We start from the raw sequence: 22,622 nt of genomic DNA on the forward strand, positions 1-22,622 counted from the left end.
CAGGGACGACACTTTCCGTTTAAAAGAAGTCTCTTCTTTGTAAAAATCCAATTTAGGCGGAAAGTGTCGACCCTGATTAGCCTGTGCGAACTGAACATGCTAATCTGGGACGACACTTTACGCACATGCATTATGCCCAGTTTTCTCAGAACGCGGCTCATATTATCGACATCATTATGAACACGTATTTATAAATACAAAATAAACAGTAATTTAAAAGGGAGATGAATCTTTCGGTAAACATTTCCGATGTTTCATCTGCGTTCGCCCCCTTGAATATTTTTAAGTGCGTTGCTTATGTTAGTAAATTACGTACGCTTCATAAGAAACACAGCTCTCGCGTTTAGTATTGCATATAATTTGCATGGTTATATCGAGCGAATATTAATTTTCAATTATGACATTTCTTCAAACTAATAAACTTTTGATGTGCTATGTTTGACATACTTCGTATAGTGTTATAGTGCCTGTATTATAACTATTTAGCTCGACCTAATATGAGTTGTTTAATGTGCATTAAATGCTGTTCGAAATGACCAATCTGATGATTGTCAAGACATTGATTACGAAAGCAATACTTAACATAACACTAAACTTTCTATTAATAAGATGTTATGTCTCACTCTGTGAAAAGAGTTCGTGTGCGTAGATTGGCCTGTGCTGTGTGATCAATGACGGCATTTTCCTTTTTAATGGTATTTCTAGTTTAAATGAAGTATATTCTTAGTGAAAATCCAGTGTCGTCTCCTGTTCAAACTGTACAGTCTAAACTCGTACGACAATTTACGCGCATTAAGCCAAATTTCCACACAATGAGGCCCATGTATATTCTCGAGAATTCCATAGGCTAACTTGGAAGATACAAAACGCACATGTATGAAGCCCGTTGGCTGAAGGGGCGACACTTTTAGTTTTTGTTTGAAGAAAGTATCTTCTAAAAAATCCAGCGTATGCGGGAAATTTTGACGTTGATTAGCCTGTGCGGACTGCACAGGCTAATCTTTGACGACACTTAAAGCACATGAATCAAGCCGAGTTTTCCTGGCACTAAACTTAGGTTATCTTATATAAGAGGGGCTAAGGACGATGCGATTAAAATAAACATCATGGTTTATTGTATGTATGCCCCTACTCCAAACCCTTTTCAGAGAGTAATTTTAGTCTCTGAAAATAAATGCTATAACTGTAGGAAATTTAAATGCGAATCATTTATTTTACTTTTTCATTGACCACGCTACCCTTCCTTAGGACAGTAACTTTCTTGAGAGAGCTATGAAAAGCAATCACTGTCTACAAGAAGCACAGTGACGCATATTAATATAAAATATAGAGAGAGACATCACCTTTCGACTACATTTAATGTTCTTAAAGTATAGCCTTCTTGTAAACGCACAATTCTATGATAGCGGAAAGTATTTCCCTGATTAGCCTGTGCGGCCACGGGCTTATTTGAAACGACATAAACCCCGTTTTCCCATAACGAGTCATATATGAATTTGTAAGTCCTCGGTGAATACTATCGCAGCCCACATTTTAAGTTCCCCGCAATACATTCACACCACATCGCATCACCCCACAATATTTCGTTTTAGTCTATGCAAACATTAATCAGATCCACTGCACGCTTTACATGAAGGCACACGTTGTAGGTCGATACTCCGTTTTCCTCTCTGCTCCAGCGGACGCGTAAGTGCTTTACTTGAGTGCGTACTTAGTATTGATCGCGGCTTTATACACCGCTAAGTAGAACATTCTCCCGCTCTTACACTTAACAGCTCTCATTTTGCGAGACTTTAGCGACCTCAATTTCACTCTGAAATATTTGTACATTTGTAGTTTCATCAGGTAGTCTTGTGTCTGAGTTTTGTGATAAGTTATTGAATGATATGTTTCAGATTTGAGTTGGATTTTATAGAGTAAGTATATGTGTTAAATATGTTGAAAATACTTTGGGTGTATTGGTAGTTAAACGCTCGGAATTTCTGAAGGATGCATGCGCAGTACTGTGGCGAATGTTTTATTGGGAAAATATCTGATCTATAATACCGTTCGTAAAAGTTTCTTGATAAACAACGGAATTGTCTCACGAATTAAAATATGTTCTGGTAGTCTAACTCTAAGTTCAAAGAAAATAAACAAAAAGAAAAGTGATCTACGTTTCGAAACATAAAAAGCGGCGTTGTGTAGAACGCATAAACATATGCCTTTAGTTTTAGCATCTGATAATGGTTCCTTATGACCCCTGTATAGTGGTCCCTCAAGTTACCATGTGTTTCTTTCGAAGCTTGCCGTGCATAAACGTGTACATGGAACATTATTAAGACGCGTTTTAGCAAAACCGAGCTTAATACTTCTGTGTTGAGTATCGTCCCAGATTAGCATGTGCAATCTGCACTTGCTGATCGATGTCGATAATGTCCGCCTGTAATAGATTTTTGTTTAGAAAGCACGCATTATAAAAAAAAAACACATATAAGCTGAAGTGTCGTTCCTGTTTGGGCTGCATCGGCTGATCTGGGGCGATATTTTAACCCCATGCATTTAGCCCCGCTTCCTCAGATAGACGGTTCAAACATTCATCAGTAATAGAGATACTGTGCCATTCCTCTATTAAAGGGATATAGATGTAAAGATTTTGCGTTTATCGATTTCGCATAAAAGCTATTCGCTTGATCATAAACAGCATGCATGTGACTATACTTATTGAAACGGTTGTTTGTGCACTAATGCACTCTGTGAAAAGGGGGTTTAATGCATATGCGTTTAGTGTCGTCCCAGATTAGCCTGTGCAGTCCGCACAGGCTATTCAGAGACGACACTTTCCGTTTTTTGGTATTTTTCGTTTAAAGATAGTTTCTTCTAAGCAAAAATCTTGTTTAAGCGGAAAGTGTCGTCCCTGATTAGCCTGTGCGGACTGCACAGGCTAAACTGGGACAACAGTTTACGCAATGCATTAAATCCCCTTTTCACAGAGCACGGCCCATTAACTAATGTTTGTGCTAAAAGTTGCTTAGGTGAATACCCATAACTTGAATATTGCCTTATGCACTAAGTGTGATATTTTTATGAACAACTCATATTTTATGAAACATAAGATAAAATTGGACAGGTTATAAATAAAGGAAAAACATCAAGCGATACAGTCTAGCTCTATTGCGTCAACTATTCTCGTATGTGCTGAATCAAAATTATGCATGGTAAATTGATTTCTGGGAATTTATTCCTAAGTGTATGGTTCTGGAGGGTTATATAATAATCGACTTTTATGATAACAACTAATTTCAAGGAAAGCACGTCATTCTTTCATATTTATGTAAGTGCCAATTGAACGTCATTTCGAACAACGCCATGTGAAAATGGGGCATAATAAATGTGCGTTAATGTCGTCCCAGATTAGCCTGCGAAGTCCACACAGGCTTCTCAGGGACAACATTTTCCGCCTAAACTGGATTTTGGCTAAGAAAAGGCTTCCTTTAAACGAATAATATCATTTAAGCGGAAAGTGTCGTCTGTTATTAGCCTAATATGGAACGATGCTTACCACACATGCTGCAAGCCCCGTTTTTCCAAGAGCGAGGTCTACACATTTGGCAATTTGGCATCAATCAAAGACGTGATGTAGGAATCATTCCATGATATTGCGACCATGAGAAACGTTGTAACGAAAATTTGCTCTTCGAATTATACGTATAGATTTAAATAGACTATATGTGTTCAATTCACATGCGTCTCACTCTGGGATAACGGGGCCTAATGCATGTGCGTAAACTTTCCGCTACAACAAGATTTTTGCTACGAAGAAACTATCTTTAAAGGCAAAATACCAAACAACGGAAAGTGTCGTCCCTGATTAGCCTGTGCGGACATCTCAGGCGTATCTGGAAAGACACTTTACGCACATACATAAAACCCCCTTTTCACAAGGCACGGTCCATTTGTTTATGTTTGTGCTGAAATATCTTAAGGTGAATACCCATAACTTGTATATTGCCTTATGAACTTTGTGTGCTATTTTTATGAAGAACTCATATTTTATGAAACATAAGATAACATTGGACTGGTTATAAATAAAGGAAAAACAGCAAATTATACAGACTAGCTCTATTGCGTCAACTATTTTCGTATTTGTGGAATACAAATTATGCATGGTAAATTTATTTCTGGGAATTGATTCCTAAGTGCATGGATCTGGAGGGTTATCTAATAATCGACTTTTATGAACTAATTTGAAGGAAAGCACGTCAATCTTTCATATTTATCAAAGTGCCAATGGAACGCCATTTCGAACAACGCCATGTCAAAATGGGGCTTAATAAACTTGCGTTAAGTGTCGTCCCTGATTAGCCTGCGAAGTCCACACAGGCTTCTCACACAGGCTTCTCAGGGAAACACTTTCCGCCTTAACTGGATTTCGGCTAAGAAAAGGCTTCCTTTGAACGAATAAAATCATTTAAGCGGAGAGTGTCGTCTGTTATTAGCCTAATCTGGAACGATGCTTACCACACATGCTGCAAGCCCCGTTTTTCCAAAAGCGAGGTCTACACATTTGGCAATCTGGCATCATTCAAAGACGTGATGTAGGAATCATTCCATGATATTGCGACCATGAGAAACGTTGTTTCGAAAATTTGCTCTTCGAATTATACGTATTGAAGTAAATAGTTGGACTATACGTGTTCAATACACATGCGCCTCGCTCTGGGATAAGGGGCTTAATGCATGTTCGTTAAGTGTCTTTCCAGACAAGCCTGAGCAGTCCGCACATGCTAATCAGGGACGATTTTTTGCGCTAAGACTTGATTTTCATAAAGATTATTCTTCCATTTGAAATATCCATAAAAGCGGACAGTGTCGTCCCTGATTAGCCCGTGTTAATTCTGATAAAAACAAACAATCCAAATCCAAAGCGTTCAAATATCTGCGGGATGCATGCATTACGGGATCAGTGCATAACGGACTGACAGTGCGTTGTGATCAAAATACAATACGTGTTTAAGGTATTTGTAAAGTATCTATGCACCCCCCCCCTCCTCCTCCCCACATGACGAAATTATAATTACATGTTATGCCTAAAATGTCACAATGTTATTATGTAATGTGGTCAGTGCGCGATGGAAACATTGTGGGGCCCATTATGTGAGCCACGCCATGCGTAAATAGATATTATGTCATGTGCGGCCAGCGTAGCTGCTGACCAGTCTGTGCAATCACGTATTCTGTTGAAGGGAACTGCTGTCCGCTAAAAAGTTACGAATTAATTTTATGTTTCAATTGCACATTGGGTAGCTCCCACGGAGGAGCTATACTGGCCGCGTAACACTGTGACATACGACCCATTTTCTCGATTCAACTTATGTGGACCATGGTATTACTGACTGACGATATATGACTTATTAACCCATTCATAATGCGGCGTCTCATCTGAGTCTGTGCTGTTTGCTTAAAGGAATTTCTGTAAGAAATATTCTAAATATAGAAATAAATATACTAGACATCCCTAATTTTGGAAAAAAATTGATCCAATTTAGAAGGATGGGAGAGTCCAGTTCGCATAAATGGGTTAACCAGACTATGCGATCAATTCATTAGTCAAAATGTACATAGCGGCCTGGTATTATAACTGTCTCTGAAACAAATGCTAAAACTGCATTAAGGTTCAAGGTAGACTCTATTGGGGTCAAGGTAGATACATCCTTTCTGTTTCATCTATCAACGTTACATTATTAGGGACAGATATTATCTCGACAAACCTCCGAATATAAGCAGAGTGGACTCGCAGCAAAGTAAGAGCGAAGTATCTTATGGTATATAATAATGATTATAATATACACATGAGAATCGCTCTGGGAAACGGGACTTCACGCATGCGCTGTTATAGTCGTCCCAAATAAGCATGTCAAGTCCGCACTCTCTAATCGGTGATGATACTTTCCGCCTAGATTGGACGTTTGTTTACAAGATACTTCCTTTAAACGAGAAAAATCCTTTCAAGCGGATAGTTTCGTACCTGATATGCCTGGGTGGACTGCTCAGGCTAATATGGGACGACTCCTTACGCACATGCATTAAGCCCTGTTTTGCTAGAGCGAGGCTTTTATTTATTTCAAGCATGGTTGTATGCCAACAAATGCTTTACCGCATTCTTAACAACAGTGTGGCAATACGAGTTATGGGTTTATTAAGTGAGAAGTTTGCGTTAATGTTAAGTGTTCTTTCAAAACTTAGTTCAAGAAAAACACTTCATAAGTTGTTTCGCTTATTTATATGTATTTGAACGCGTGCATATTTAAAAACAAGCCCAACTGTTTTAGAAAATAGTAGTAAATTACAAAATATTAAAGTCACTTGATGTTTTTTAATTGCTTAATATTCATCGAATATGACCGTTTAACGTTTTGAGTTGGTTATATTTTATTAATGAATAACATTTAGTTATGTATTTTATATTTATGTTTTAAACAATAAAAGTTATGCTATGACAATGAACACATTAAACACGTCCTGCAAAACACTTAATAAAAATACTACCTAAACGATGAAGACATAGGCCTATTGGTGAACTTACTCTAGTTTAGATCTGGGAAAACTGAGCTTAATGCATGCGCGCAAAGTGGCGTCCCAGATTGTCATGAGCAGTCTGCACATGCTAATCAGGCCGACACTTTCACCCTAACTTGTGATTTTCGTTTAGAAGAGACTTCTTGTAAACGAACAATTCCATACAAGCGGGAAGGATCGTTCTGTGAACACGACGCTTAACGCACATGCCGTAAGGCCAGTTTTTCCGGAATGCGGCTCAATCTTATACCATCTCTACATTTGACATTTTGAGCTTTCACATTTACCGGGTATACGGAAATCGCACATTCCTAAATAAATTGATAATTTTATAATTTTTATTCAAAAATACAACAAAATATATTTTATGTAACAACAAACTTTAAATATGCAGTTGCGTTTTGAATTGTTTCTTTGAAGAAAAATATTCTTAAATTCAGATTTTGTTTTCTTTTCTGTTAACCAATATATTGTAAATACATCATTTCATTATTTATCTGTTCATAGACAATGATGCAGTTAACTAAAGACGTCAGCTTTATGTAGTTGACACACACAGTTTTTAAATCGTGTTGTCTCCCTTTGATGCTTCGATAGTGTTCATAGAAAATATTGGAGCGTTGTAAAGTAAGACAATGTATGCTTTCATGAATTCTATAACAACGATGTTTATAGTATTCCTTAATAGATACGGTCGGATGCTTTAAAACAAGCAACCTTCGAGTACTATATTGAACACGTAAACTTCACAAATGTCATGAAGGTACCAGTTTCGGCGACACAGAGGGTTTCTTGAAATAATATTTCAAATGGACCATCAATATGTTATTTTCGCACAAAGTTTACATAATGAATAATGTGTTGTTGTATTTTTTTACAATGGATTGTATTGTTTTACAATCTCGTTTCTTGGTGATAATGTGCGAATTGAAAAAGTGTCAATGGCCCATGAAGAATACACACGGTTGATGTTGAAAGCGCAATATGTTGTTTTACAACAAAGTTAAATCGATGAGTCTCTAATTTTGATCACAAATGTAGCAGACTTAAAACAATCTGTAAATTACCAATTGCAGGCGCTATCCAAGTCAATTTAAAACACCACTTAAGGATGGGAGACATGATTTATTTTGCAAAATTTTCAAAATGCAAATACTCGAGACATAAACAGAATATCAAAACTGCAAAGAAGGTTTTTAAGAGTAATATTACGTAATGATTTAAATATAAATGATTATGATTTATCACAAAAAATTCAATGGCTTTCTTTTGAAAACAGATGTAAATATTTCACAGGTATAATTATTTACAAATCTCTTCATAATTTAACGCCCACATATATTGACGACTTGATAAAACTGGTAAAAAACAATAATTACAATTTAAGATCGATATCAAACAATGATTTGACGCATAAAACACCTGACTCAAACCTTTTAAAAAAGTCGTTTAGTTGCTCTGGTATGGAAATATGGAATCACATACCGGTACGTATTCGCCAATCTCTCACTCTCACCACCTACAAACATAGGCTTAAGAAATATTTCCTCTTTGAGGCGCAAAATATGTCTCACGCGTAGTAACATTTTTCTGTTTTCCTCTTATTCAAAAGTCAAATGCTCCTCCATAAGTGTCGTAATGATTACTGTAGATTTAATTTCTGCAAACAAATACACATAATGCATTTTCAAACTACTTATATAGCAAGGAGGTGCAGGCTATTCTTCATAACAGTTGTGTAATTTCATATCCTATTGTGAACAACACTGGTAATGAATATTGTTTTCTGTAATTATAATATTTGTGTATATCAGCCACTTCTGTCAATCGTAAACTATTTCAAGTATAATGTATTCCACGTTTTTAATCTCTGACTTTGTACAATAATGTACGCGGCTGTTTTTGTTAACTTTTTGTTATTGTTATTGGTCGTGTTAATTAAGAAATGGTAATTGTATACGTGTGTGTGTGTGTGTGTGTATGTGTGTGTGTATAGGTGTGTGTGTGCGCGTGTGTGTGTGTGCGCGGGTGCGTTAGAGTGTGTGCATATGGGAAATGTAATCAACACTACATTTATATTCTTAAATACTTTCTGTTAATAAATATTTGTTCCTTGAGACCATTTCAATATTGGAAGAGAAATGAATAATATAAGAGAAGTCATATAATATACTTGCTTTTTATGACACCTCTATTACACTGTTACAGTACTCTTTATGTCCGTAGAAGTCTACATGCATTATAATGTAGAAATGCATTATACAAACCATAGTTCTTTGAAGGCCTCATTGAAAATAAGATTGCCATTGTTAAACTGTTTGCATGACTTTGTATCAATGTGTTGTCTTAATGAGTTACCTTCGGAAAATAAAGAGATTATTATTATTATATTATATATAATACAGATATGCCTTTATATGGAAACACGCGCATGCATTTAGTCCCGTTTTTCCAAATCGAGTCTCTATTGATTTCCTCTCTAGACGATTAATGGAGGCCAAGCCTAAAGGGGTGAGCATACTGTACCCTCGGAAGGCACGCAGCGCCAACTGGACTGAGCGGGAGAAGATGCTGCTGGTGCAGACGATACTTGAGCACGAGGAGGATCTCTTCAGCAGACACAATGGCGGCGCATCACGTGACCTGGACAGCAGGCATAAGTCGTGGGCCGATCTGCAGGAGCTGTTGAATCAGTAAGTGACAGTGACAGATCGAGGTATTTCCGTATTTTAAAACATGGTAATCAGTTATGTCGCATTTATTCTTGTCAATAATATATCGTGCTTCAAAGTCGTGATATAGCATAATTATATATTCAATTATAAAAATACTAAATATATACTTTTATCATGAATAATGTCACTCAAAGTCGAAACATTACATATATTTGACCTACTTTATGCATTCATTTGAAATGGGATACACTATTAACTGAAACGTATTGCAGTAGGGAAACATGTAGTATGAATACACTTTCTGACGTTTTTGCAGGCAACTAGACGTCCCAAGGTCAGTTGATCAAATCAAGAAGGCCTTCGAAAACATCAAATGCCGAGGTAACGGAATTAATTTTCGTCACCTGACTATCGCACTACAAACTATTTCTTCGTGTCTTTGTTTATATTTTTAGAGCCATACCGCCCTTGTAATTTCTCAACGATTGTGTTAAAAGGCTAAAACGTGTAAAATGTATCCAGGTCTTCTGGAAAGATATGCGCCTCGCTCTGGGAAATGGGGCTTAATGCATGGGAATAAAGTGCCATCCCAGATTAGCCTGTGCAGTTCGCATCGGTTCATCAGGGACGAAACTTTCAGCTGTTATTTTATTATGCCCCCTTCGAAGAAGAGGGGGTATATTGTTTTGCTCATGTCGGTCCGTATGTTCGTATGTCCGTATGTCCGTCCGTCCACCAGATGGTTTCCGGATGATCACTCAAGAACGCTTAGGCCTAGGTTCATGAAATTTTATAGGTACATTGATCATGACTCGCAGATGACCCCTATTGATTTTCAGGTCACTAGGTCAAAGGTCAAGGTCACGGTGACCCGAAATAGTAAAATGGTTTCCGGATGATAACTCAAGAACGCTTATGCCTAGGATCATGAAACTTCATAGGTACATTGATCATGACTCGCAGATGACCCCTATTGATTTTCATGTCTCTAGATAAAAAGGTCAAGGTCACGGTGACCCGAAATATTAAAGTGGTCTCCGGATGATAACTCAAGAACGCTTATGCCTAGGATCATGAAACTTCATAGGTACATTGATCATGACCCGCAGATGACCCCTAATGATTTTCAGGTCAGTAGGTCAAAGGTCAAGGTCACGGTGAATCAACTTAGAAAAATGGTTTTCGGATGATAACTCAAGAACGCTTACGCCTAGGATCATGAAACTTCATAGGTACATTGATCATGACTCGCAGATGATCCCTATTGACTTTCAGATCACTAGCTCAAAGGTCAAGGTCACGGTGACTTGACACAGTAAAATAGTTGTAGGATGATAACACAAGAAACGTATTCACACAATGGCTGCCACTACAACTGACAGCCCATATGGGGGGCATGCATGTTTTACAAACAGCCCTTGTTTTTCGTTTGAAGCTAGTCTCTTCATACAGAAAATCCCGGATTGGTTTGTGTGGACTGACTGCACAGGCTTATCTGGGACGACACGCTAAGGATATGCATTAAACCACGTTTTCCGAAATCAAATAATGAGCGTGATACTTTTTAATTGAACCGGGTTGCAATCCACATTTCCACTCTTGGATGTAGTTGCCTAAATATGTTGATTACAGAAAAGGGTAAAGTTCTATATAGTTATGTAGTATATAAAAAGCTATGATAATCCGTAAATCATCATGAAGTTTCCTTACACAGTTCAAATTACCCATTTTGCCAATATCTGAGCTGCAGGATACAACGTTGAAATAATGATATAATCACTTTCTAAAATGTATTATCAGTATCTAGATACAATTTCGCCTTTTAGCGTTATGAAGTGTTGTTTGTCGGACAGTGTCCATAATTTCGCTTAGTGATTAAAAATATCGACCGAGCTCTGTTATAAGGGCTTTTAATACATGTGCTTTAAGTGTCGTCCCAGATAAGCCTGTGTTGTCCACACATGCTAAGCAGGGACGACACTTTCTCGCTTTTATGATATGTCACATCAAGAAAGTCTCTTCTTAGCAAAAATCAAGTTAAGGCGAAAAGTGTCGTCCCAGATAAGCATGTGCAGTCCGCTTTACGCTCACTTATTAAACCTCATTTTCACAGAGCGCGGCTCAAATATCATGGTCTTAAATTGGAAATTAAGTGTACACATCGTTCAGTTAAATCAAGTTGTCATTCTCATCTTTGTCTTTTTTTTATTAGCTCTCCTGATTGCTCAGGTGAGCTTTTGTGACCGGTCTTTGTCCGTCGTCCGTCCGTCCACATTTGTTCTTAAACATTCCAGAGGCCACATTAATTGTCCAATCTTCATGAAACTTGGTCAGAAGATTTGTCCCAATGATATCTCGATCGAGTTCGAAACTGGGTCGTGCTAGGTCAAAAATTAGGTCACTAGATCAAAAAAAGAAAAGAAAAACCTTGTAAACACTGTAGAAGTCACATTTCATGCCCAATCTTCATGTAACTATGTCAAAATGTTTGCCTTGATGATATGATGGTTGAGTAAAAAAGTGGTTCCGGTCCGTTGAAAAACATGGCCGCCAGTGGGCGGGGCAGTTTTCCTTATTTGGCTATAGAGAAACCTTGTAAACACTCTAGGAGTCACAATTTTTGCCCAATCATTATGAAAGTTGGTAAAACCATTGGTTTTATTGATATCTCGGACGAGTTCGAAAAGTGTCCAGATCTGTGAGAAAACATGGCCGCCAGTGAGCGGGACATTTTTCTCTATATGTATATAGTGAAAACATGTGAACACTCTAGAAGTCACATTTTTGGCTCAATTTTCATGAAATTTGGTCAAAATGTTTGCCTAAATGATATGTTGGTTGAGTTCAAAAGTGGTTTAGGTCCGTTGAAAAAGATGGCCGCCAGTGGGCAGGGCAGTTTTCCTAATTTGGCTACAGAGAAACCTTGTACACACTCTAGAAGTCACAATTTTTGCCCAATCATCATGAAAGTTGGTCAAAACATTGGTTTTACTGATATCTCGGACAAGTTGGAAAATAGTCCAGATCAATGGAAAAACATGGCCGCCAGTGGACGGGGCATTTTTCTCTATATGTATATAGTGCAAACATGTGAACACTCTAGAAGTCACATTTTTGGCCCAATTTTCATGAAATTTGGTCAGAACATTTGTTTTCTTGATACAAGAGTTGAGTTTGAAAATGGTTCCGGTCATTTGAATAACATGGCTGCCGGGGGGGGGGGCAGTTTTTTAATATTTATATAGTAAAAAAAGCTTGAACACTCTAGAAGTCACATTATTTGCCCAATCATCATGAAACTTAGTGAAAAGAATGGTTTTATATTTATCTCAGATGGGTTCACAAATGGTCCCGATCGGTAAAAAACATGGCCGCCAGGGGGTGGGGCAATTTTCCATTTGTGACTAGAGAGAAACCTTGTGATCGAACACTATAGAAGTCACATTTTTTGCCTTATCATAGTGAAACCTAGTCAATACATTGGTTTTATTGATTTCTCGGACAAGTTGGAAAATGGCTCAGATCGGCGAAACACAATTTTTAGTTCACCTGATTGCTCAGGTGAGGTTTTAGGATTGGTCTTTGTCCGCCGTCCTTCCATTCATCCACATTTGGTTTGTTAACACTCTAGCAGTCACATTTCTCAAGCATTCTTTATCAAAGTTGCTGAAAGATCTCAGTCATGTTTGATAATGAGCAAAATCACATAAATAATGCCATATTTATTGCCCTTAGATAGTCCAAATTTGCACTGTATTATACAAAATCCTTGTAAACACTCAAGAGGTCACAATTTTGCTTCAGATTTTATGAATCTTGTTCATAATATTTATTTCTGTAAGCAAAGTTTGATGTTTGGTAAGGGGGGTCAACTCAAAATATAGGTAACCAGGTCAAATCTTACAAAAACACTCCATACGCCAGATTTTGGTTCAATAATGATGAAACTTGACCAGGAATTGTCTGGACAATATCTAGGTCAAGTTTGACATTTGGTGAAGATTGAATGGACCGACTCCTCTCAGGTGAGCGAACTAGGGCCATCTCGGCCCTCTTGTTAAAATACATCCACGAAATGTATTTATTAAATACGTTTGTAATACAAGTTTTTCTTTGACAGATATTTTTCAGTTATGACGATATATAGAGAATACCAGGTTACTGTCCTATCTTTGTGTTATATGTCAGGCTCGGCTTGAAGTGTCTATATTACACTCGTTGCATGATGATTAAAAATTAATGAATAAATAACATTACCAATATGCCTACACCGGGGCGATAAGTGTGAATGGTGGATAAGATAATGACATACACAGATATGAACTCTATATTCCGTTAGTAGCAAACAATACCAGTGATTATCTTAACAAACTCTCAGATTTTTCTGTCGTTAAAATAAATATTCCATTCAGTGCTTTAAGGCAAAAACAAGCATAATCGATGTTCACATTCACTCATTTGGCTTCAGACGCATGCATAAAACGTCACGAACATTTTGAATTCATTCGAAAACTAAAACCTTTTAGGCTTCGACGTTTTTGGGTTAGGCTTCGACGTTTTTGGGCTAAAGGAATACGGTACGCAAACACAGGACGTGAATTTATATGAGACTGCGATGGGTGCGTTTTTTGTGTTAAATTATATTAGTGAAGCTGACTATGAATTGACTTTTATAAGTGTAGATATGAAATGTAGAGTTTGGCTTATTCAATGAAATATTGCTTTGTCGAAGTTAAGACTTCGCGTATCAAGTATATCCTGAATAATCGCAAGCAGATCGTCGTTTGCGTCATATCTTGAAAATCATCATTTTTTTTTCTTCCTCGTGTACTTAAACTGTTTTATCACAGTTGCATTCAGACCTACTGGTCGAGGACCATTATCGCAAGGGGACCAATAACCGATGAACCACTATAATGTAATAAAAACGTTTTATTGTTGCCCAATTAGAAACAAATGATTGCACATTCCCGTTAGTTCTCTTAAATTTCAAATGTTTCTTATAAGTGTTTATACGAAAACTGCGTGAGTTCTGTTAATTTTCAAATGCTTTTAATTGTAATAAGTATTTATAAATCGAGAGCTTTTCTTTGCTTTATTATTTTATTATCTTTTGCTGGGGATTTCTGTTTATGCTGCTCGTTTTTATCGGTGTTTAAAAAAATATTCTCAAGTGCTCTCTAATAATGTGTTTATTGTTAATTGAAATTCCATTCAAAATCGTCGCTGTGCAAACTTGTCATCGATTCAATCATTAATTGATTTGAGTTAAATATGTGGTCGACTCAGTCGTTATTGGAATAAGTGTCATTTGGAATAAAGTCGGGCGTTTTTTGTAGCAGTGTCCTGTAAAATTACATTCGTTTTTATTATGAAAAAGAAAAATGCGTTTTTAGCATTATTATGACAAGAACGGCTGAACTTTTTCGTTCTGAGCAATCTAGAGGAGGCGTCGGTACATAATCCGGCTGGATGTCTAAACCATCAACACAGACGGAAAAAAACAAGAGGAAGGAACGGGTCAAATGAAAATAGGATGTCAACAGTTACAATGAAAAATATTAGGCCACTATGGCAGTAGAAAGTGGCAAACTGACAAAAAAGGAAATGTCTGCAGAGTTAGAGAATTCCTCCTAATATACAATGAACATGGTTAAAACATTATTATGCCCCCCTTCGAAGAAGAGAGGGTATATTGCTTTGCTCATGTCGGTCTGTCGGTCGGTCGGTCTGTCTGTCGGTCCGTCCACCAGGTTGTTGTCAGATGATAACTCAAGAACGCTTGAGCCTAGGATCAGGAAACTTCATAGGTACATTGATCATGACTCGCAGATGACCCCTATTGATTTTGAGGTCACTAGGTCAAAGGTCAAGGTCACAGGTGAAGGTCACAGTTACTGGAAATAGGCATTTTAAGGATTTAGCATGGTTCAAACAAGGGAAACATCTACCGTTTATGCATGTTCTTTTTGTTACAGCATTTGCCTCCCTTGTAATATATTTAAATTTAACCATGTAAGCTACACCATTTTTGTAATGCATTGTATCAATAACCACCACCACCACCACCACCACCACCACCACCACCACCACCACCACCACCACCACCACCACCACCACCACCACCACCACCACCACCACCACCACCACCACCACCACCAACACAACCACCAACACCACCACCAACACCACCACCACCACCACCACCACCACCACAAAAAAACGTATTCACACAATGGCTGCTACTACAACTTATAGCCCATATAGGGGGGCATGCATGTTTTACAAACAGCCCTTGTTGTATGTTTTGGTTTACAGAGAAATATCAGCAAATTTAAACTGATATTATCATTGTTGCAAACAATGAAAAATAACAGTGAAAATTATCGATAATTTTCATTGTTTTACCGGAACTATTTTAAAGGGGTCTTTTCACAGATTTTGGCATTTTTTAACTTATTCATTAAATGCTTTATATCGATAAATGTAAAAATTGGATCGTAAAAGCCCCAGTAAAAAATCAAGAATAAAATTAAAAAAAGGAAAAGAACATTGCCCGGACCAGGTTTCGAACCAGTGACCCCTGGAGTCCTGCCAGAGTCCTGAAGTAAAAACGCTTTAGCCTACTGAGCTATTCCGCCGAGTACATATACTTGAAGTATTTATACCTTATATAAGCAATCTTCGTAGTTTCACAAAATATAACGACAAAAACAGAACTCTCCAAATTATTCAATCGTTTCGCGTTGCAACGCTTTATAATATTTAGGTTTTAAAATCGTCAAAAGATGCATATAATGGCTATATTAGACCATGGTAAATGTTCAGTATTACTGTTTCCTCACAAATATCATAACTAAAACGAAAATTTGCGAATCTGAAACAAGTTTTTTTAATTTTGTCAATTTACCAAAGCGTGAAAAGATCCCTTTAAGATATCTTTGGTTTCTCCATCGTGACCCCCATTTAAAGGCAATTTTACCAAGGGGGACTACTCTGCATTGATGTTAATAAAAACATAGGACTTCCTTCTAAAATACATGGGGGCGCCCAACCGGGAAAAGTATTGTCCGAAATGACAATAATACAAAAATAATCATGTGTAAGCATAAAATAAAAAGAACATTTGTTTGATTAGGTGGAATATCGATTTTAATTCACCCGTGATCATAAAACTTTTTATATATTTTCACTCGTAAAAATATCATTTTCTATGATCACTTGTGAATTAAAATCGATATTCACCAAATCTAACAAATATCCTTTATCCTCTTTATCCTCTATAACAGAAAATAAGTAAAATCTAAATCTCTGCCAGGAAGCATTGAACCTGATCGAAAATCTTCATGTACATCACAATGGCCCGATCTCAAAAAGAGCCTTAAAACCAGCTTAAGACGTAAAGCGCAAGATAACGCAACGGACGCAAAAGCCTGTCGGAAGATGAATTCTCGATTTCGTGCGAATGGTTGAGTAGAATTAAAATACGGACTCGGTGCTAAAAAGTAAATGGAATAACGATCTGAACCACACGATAAATTGAAGACAATGTAAGTTAACGCATGCAGACAAATGTAAGTTAACACACTATATAAGAAAATCGTTTGACTCAAAGTTCGGATGGTTCTAAGCTTTCAAGTTGGCAACGAATCGTTGGGAGTCGACTGTGTTTGCAATTCAGTGCAACTAAATCATTTGGAAGACGTTATGCATATTTTCATACGAAAGTCTTGTCTTCGGTTAGTTGCCCACCATTTAGTGGTGGATTGATGTCTGACCTTACTTGATACTCGACTTAAACTCATAGTGAAATCGAAAGAGGAAACATCTCGATTCATTAATTGTTATATTATTTTTCTTTTAAAAGCGTATTAAAACGTTACGCCGTTATATTATTCATAAAGGATCTTGCACGAGTGGTCATTTTGTATTGAATTTATTAAACGAGTCATCTAAATAAAGATAAAAACGAGGCTTGTCGAGTTTTTATATTTATTTAGATGACGAATTAAATAAATTCAATGCAAAATGACCACGAATCTAATATTCTATTTATAACACGACCAACTTATTTTCTTTTTATCTTATGCTCTTTTTACCGTTTATTTACATTGTAAAAGAGTTTAACAGAAGAGATTCGCTTGAATAATGACGTCATTTCGTCACACAAATGACGTCATTTCACAGTTATATAACAACTGTAATAACACCAGTGTCATAATCAAAATTGAGCATTACGTTATTTCACTCCACTGGAGCGTAGGTCATGTTATAATAAGCCTTACCTGATATATTACAAAAAGATCAGGCAGTAACCTGTTATTCTCTAAATAAATGGTATCTGCTCTGTTTTGAATCATGGAATGTGTGGGATTTTTATTCTATCAAAGGTAATTGCGTACCGCGTATCCCCACATATCAAGTAGATATAGTTATACTCGCACAATACAATAACTATTAGCATCATAACTATAGCAGTTTTGCTTATAATCTGTTCATATAAACAATATCTATTATGCTAATTACATTGACTACTTACAAGACTCTATGTGTGTTGACATGCACACTTTTATATGCTCTCAATATTTTCCATTGTGCAACAAAATCTGTTTCAGCCAAGTTAAAGGTGGATGTGTATAGTGACGAGAACGGGGACAACCAGTGCAAAAACACGGCCCCATCCGTGCAGCTGATTGTCAACTATTTGAGGGAAAGATCGCGACTTTCACCAGCTTTTGACAGCTTCAGCATGTCGGACAATAGTAGTACGTGCACAATAAAGCATGTTTTCCTTATCCATTAGTAGGAGACTTTGCGTACCCTTCTTCTCACCCTTCTTATCTCCGCAATCATTATAATCCTCATCGTCATCATTCTCATCGTCATCGTCATCCTCATTGTTATTATAATTCTCCTCCTCCTCCTCCTCCTCCTACTCATCATCATCATAACCATCATCAAAATCATTATCATCAAGTTCTTGATCTTTACTTGCATCCTTGTGATTTGCATCATCTTCATATTGTTTTTATGATTTTCGTCACATTCTTCTGATTCGTCTTCAATATCACCTTTGCAAGAGATTAACACCAAATATTACTGTAGCTGTGCATTAACTATACTATTATATAAGTTATGGACAATATTTTACTTCATTTTCAGGCACAGATATTAAACCAAATCTGAGGATTCCATTCGTCCAGACGACACAAGAGGAGAGATCCGACGTGTCGACGGCGCTTCTGGAAACACCGACCTTCAACAATAGTTGTACGTATGGAGGTCTACTGATATGTGTACATTATCATGCTATCAGCTGCCTGTTGATTTATTGGTAAAATATGTAAAGAATGAAAAAAAGCCTATTAACTTGTTTATTATTCATTACTTTTGAAATTGGTCATTTATTCGGTCAATATTCTCATATAGAGAAGCTCTCATTTAAAAGAGACACATTGTCGAGACGAATACTATCCTAGGAGTGAAACTTTATTGTTGAAGTACGATTCGTCATGCAAAAGAGTTAACGGCGGTGTGCAGCGAATGTAAGGATGTCAGATGATATCTTACTGATATGTTTGTTATGTTCTATATGCATAACCATACAATGGACTTATACATTGTGTATCATGTATAAAAGACTACTCGAATTAATGTTTTTGTTCATGTAAAAGAAAAATTTAAGAACTAAGTCGTTTCCGTTATACAATGTCATGATTGTAAACACAGCATTTTTTGACGAAAGAAACACCACTCTTATTTTATAATTATTTTACTGTAGACGAAGACTCAAGCGTGTATACAGAAGACAACCCTAGACAAGAAGTTTCAATGCATGTGGACACCGCTCACAATGACTGTAACGGAATGACGTCATCAAAGCGCATGCGCGCTGCAGACGAATACTTGGAACTTGAAGTCAAACGGATTAAGGCAGAGTTGGTTAAAATCCAGGCGGAAACAGATCTGGTGTTCAAACGTCAGACACAAGAACAACTGCTGTTTGATGCAAGAATGAAGCAGGAGTATGAACTATTTGAACTAAAAAAGAAATTGCTTCAAACTCAAATAGAGAATTCTGCGATGCACTTCTCGAATCACACATAGATTGTTTTTTAAACTTGGTTTTCTACACTAACAGTGTCGTTATTATTTATTGATAATACAAATGCATTGACTTGGTCAATTTGATTAAACGTTAATTATCGTGTTATTCTTTTATAGCATGTAATGCCCTTGACAAAATGTCAATTTATGCGTAATGGAATGTGATGATTTTCCATTTCATACTTGTTGACTTACGTTGCTTTGTCTAGTCTAACGTGTAGTTCGTCTTTGATGCACACAACGCACACACCATCACTGTTCCGCATTCAACATTAGTTTACAATCTTACTAACAATTTAGAAGAAGGTGAATATTTTATTGATATCACTTTCTTGTCAACATATATTGACACACATTTGTATTAAAGTTGCACACTTACAGTTGGTTTTATTAACCCATTTATGCCTAGTGGACTCTCCCATCTTTCTAAATTGGATCAATTTATTTCAAAAATGAGGAATGTCTAGTATATTAATTTTTATGTTTAGAATATTTATTACAGTTATTCCTTTAAGTAAACATCGCAGATCCTGATGAGACGCCGCATAATGCGGCGTCTCATCTGGGTCTACGCTGTTTGCCAATGCCTTATTTTCTAGAGTCTAGGCATAAATGGGTAAAACATGGCAAAACACTTCCAACACGTGTTTTTTTCGCATAAGTGCTGAATCGTTTTTCAATAACTATTGAGCGAAATTGATAATTTTTTTAACTTCTTAAATAGACACACAACATACATCATCTTTAAATTTTTAGGATATAAAATGTATATGAAAACTAGACAATCTACAAGAACTTATTTAAAGACCGAATTACGAGGTTAAGAAAAAAATGCAATCTTATATACGATGTGAAATGTGTTTTTGTAAATTTCTCCGGTATAGATACATAGAGGATATTTGTTGGATTCGGTGGATTATCGATTTTAATTCACGAGTGATCATAGAAAATAATATTTTCACGAGTGGCGCAGCCACGAGTGAAAATATATATTTTCTATGATCACGAGTGAATTAAAATCGATAATCCATCGAATCCAACAAATTTTCTTTTTATTTTATGCTTTATTTCACAGTTTATATACATTGTTAAAGAGTTTAACTAAAGAATTTCGTTGGGAACATGACGTCATTTCGTCAAAAAAATGACGTCATTTAACATAAACAGTGAAAATTATCGATAATTTTCACTGATAATTTTCATTGTTTGAAACAGTGAAATTATCAGTTTTAATTCACTGATATTTCTCTATAAACCACCGGAAAGCATAAAATAAATATTTTTATTTGTTTTTTTTTGTCCAACATTCTCTGAAGAACATTTACAGGCTGTAGGTTACATACATAATCGAAATGCTAATTTGATTTTAATGATATAATTTCATATACTTCATTTATTTCGGCATGTTGTTTGAAATGTGTATAGGCAAAATATTGTTTAAAACACTGTAATGGTCTGACCGAGTTGTTTACATATGTTAAGCAATAGACACGGGGAGGTGATCTCCCTTTGATAGGTTCCCTATTTTTAGAAGCTTTATTTGTGTTAAATATTAGGTGACTGTCAACTTAAAAAAGCTTGTAAGCTCTATAAAAGTAACATGTATAGCCGAATTCCCACGAATTTTGATCGGAATAATTGTATTATTGATATCTCGGCCATGGTCGAAAATGGTTCCGGTCCGTTGAAAACCAGTCGCGCCAACACGCGGGGCTATATTACTTATATTTATATAGTTAAATCTTGTGATCACTATAGAATCACTTTTTTTGCACACTCATGCTTAATTTTCTCAAATCGTTTCTTCTTGTTAAATCTTGGCCTAGTAAGAATAGGTTTCGTTCGGTAAAACAAAGACGTTACAAGCTCGAAACTGTAGCGTTCATTTCGGTCTAAATTGAGCGCGATGCGTTATTCGACTCTCTTGTAATTACTAGACGTGTAAACCCAAACGGCATATAGTATAAAATCTTTTATATATTATATATTTGTTATTATAACATGATACTCTTTTTCTCTTCCGAAAGATTTCTTTGTACCAACAGTGTCCACATTTTGTTTGGGTTATTTAAAATATCATGTTCTTAATTTGAATAGAAAAGGGTGAATATCGTTTAAAAAATTGAGAAGTCGTTCTCGTCTTTTTATATATTTTTTAAATATTCCGGAAATCAACGAAATTTATTACTCAAACAATATTGTACTACAATATTTTTCTTTTGCAGACTTTTTTTGTAGTTGCAACGTCATATCGAGAATAACCGGGTACCACCATGACGTTGTTGGCATAGGTCAGACTCGACACGAATAAAACAACGACTCGGCATGAAGTGTATATATTACACTGGTTGCTTGACGAAACACATGAATGAAGTAATGGCATTACAAATATGCGAACACGGGAACGCTTATTGTGCATGATGGAAAATATTATGACAATCGCAGTTGTGAACTCTAGATTCCATAACTATGTTACCAATGATTATCTTTGCTTACTCTCAACAGAAAGTGGTCTGAAAAATAACATTCCGTTCAGTTCTTTAAGACATAATCAATTTTCACATTCAAGAATTCGAATAAAGACGCATGCATAAAATGTCACGAACACTTTCAATTTATTTCCATGAGAAAACCTTTTAGTCTAGTGCAACTGTTATATGCTAGATGAATTAGGGACGCAAACACCGGATGTGAATTTATATGAAACCGTGATTGATGCGTTTTTTGTGTTAAATTATAGTGAAGCTGACTATGAATTGACGTTTATAAGTGTAGATATGAAATGTAGAGCTTTGCTTATTCAATGAAATATTGCTTTGTCGAAGTTAAGACTTCGCGTATCAAGTATATCCTGAAAAATCGCAAGGAGATCGGTGTTTGCGTCATATCTTGAAAATCATCATTTTTCATTTTTCTTCCTCGTGTACTAAAGCTGTTTTGTCATATAAGCATTCAGGCCTACTGGTCGAGGACCGTTAACCAAGGGGGACCAATGGCCGATGAACCAGTATAATTTAATAAAACCTTATCAGTGTTGCCCACTTGGAATACAAGTCGTTACAAAACGTTCCCGTGAGTTCTCTTTATTTACAAGTGTTTCTCATTAGTGTTGATATGAAATTAGCGTGGGTTTCCTTCATTTGCCATTTCTTTTGTCTGAGATTTTCAATGTTTATATTTGTTTTCGACGTTTTTGGAATACTATTATTATTATTATTATTATTATTATTATTATTATTATTATTATTATTATTATTTTTATTATTATTAATATTATTATTA

At 36.3% G+C, this 22,622-nt stretch overlaps 1 protein-coding gene across 1 annotated transcript; it reads left to right on the forward strand.

Annotated features, from left to right (window-relative positions):
• Positions 1 to 1,753: 1,753 nt before the first annotated feature.
• Positions 1,754 to 19,440, forward strand: LOC127865297 (uncharacterized). The gene is made up of 6 exons (XM_052405303.1): positions 1,754 to 1,916; positions 9,042 to 9,251; positions 9,550 to 9,614; positions 17,849 to 17,998; positions 18,396 to 18,503; positions 19,015 to 19,440. Exons 1-6 carry the CDS (start codon positions 1,882 to 1,884, stop codon positions 19,338 to 19,340), a joined length of 894 nt encoding a protein of 297 aa, XP_052261263.1. The 5' UTR covers positions 1,754 to 1,881; the 3' UTR covers positions 19,341 to 19,440.
• Positions 19,441 to 22,622: the final 3,182 nt, after the last annotated feature.

This window comes from Dreissena polymorpha, chromosome 1 (assembly GCF_020536995.1).
Source record: "Dreissena polymorpha isolate Duluth1 chromosome 1, UMN_Dpol_1.0, whole genome shotgun sequence".
Taxonomy (NCBI): Eukaryota; Metazoa; Mollusca; class Bivalvia; order Myida; family Dreissenidae; genus Dreissena; species Dreissena polymorpha.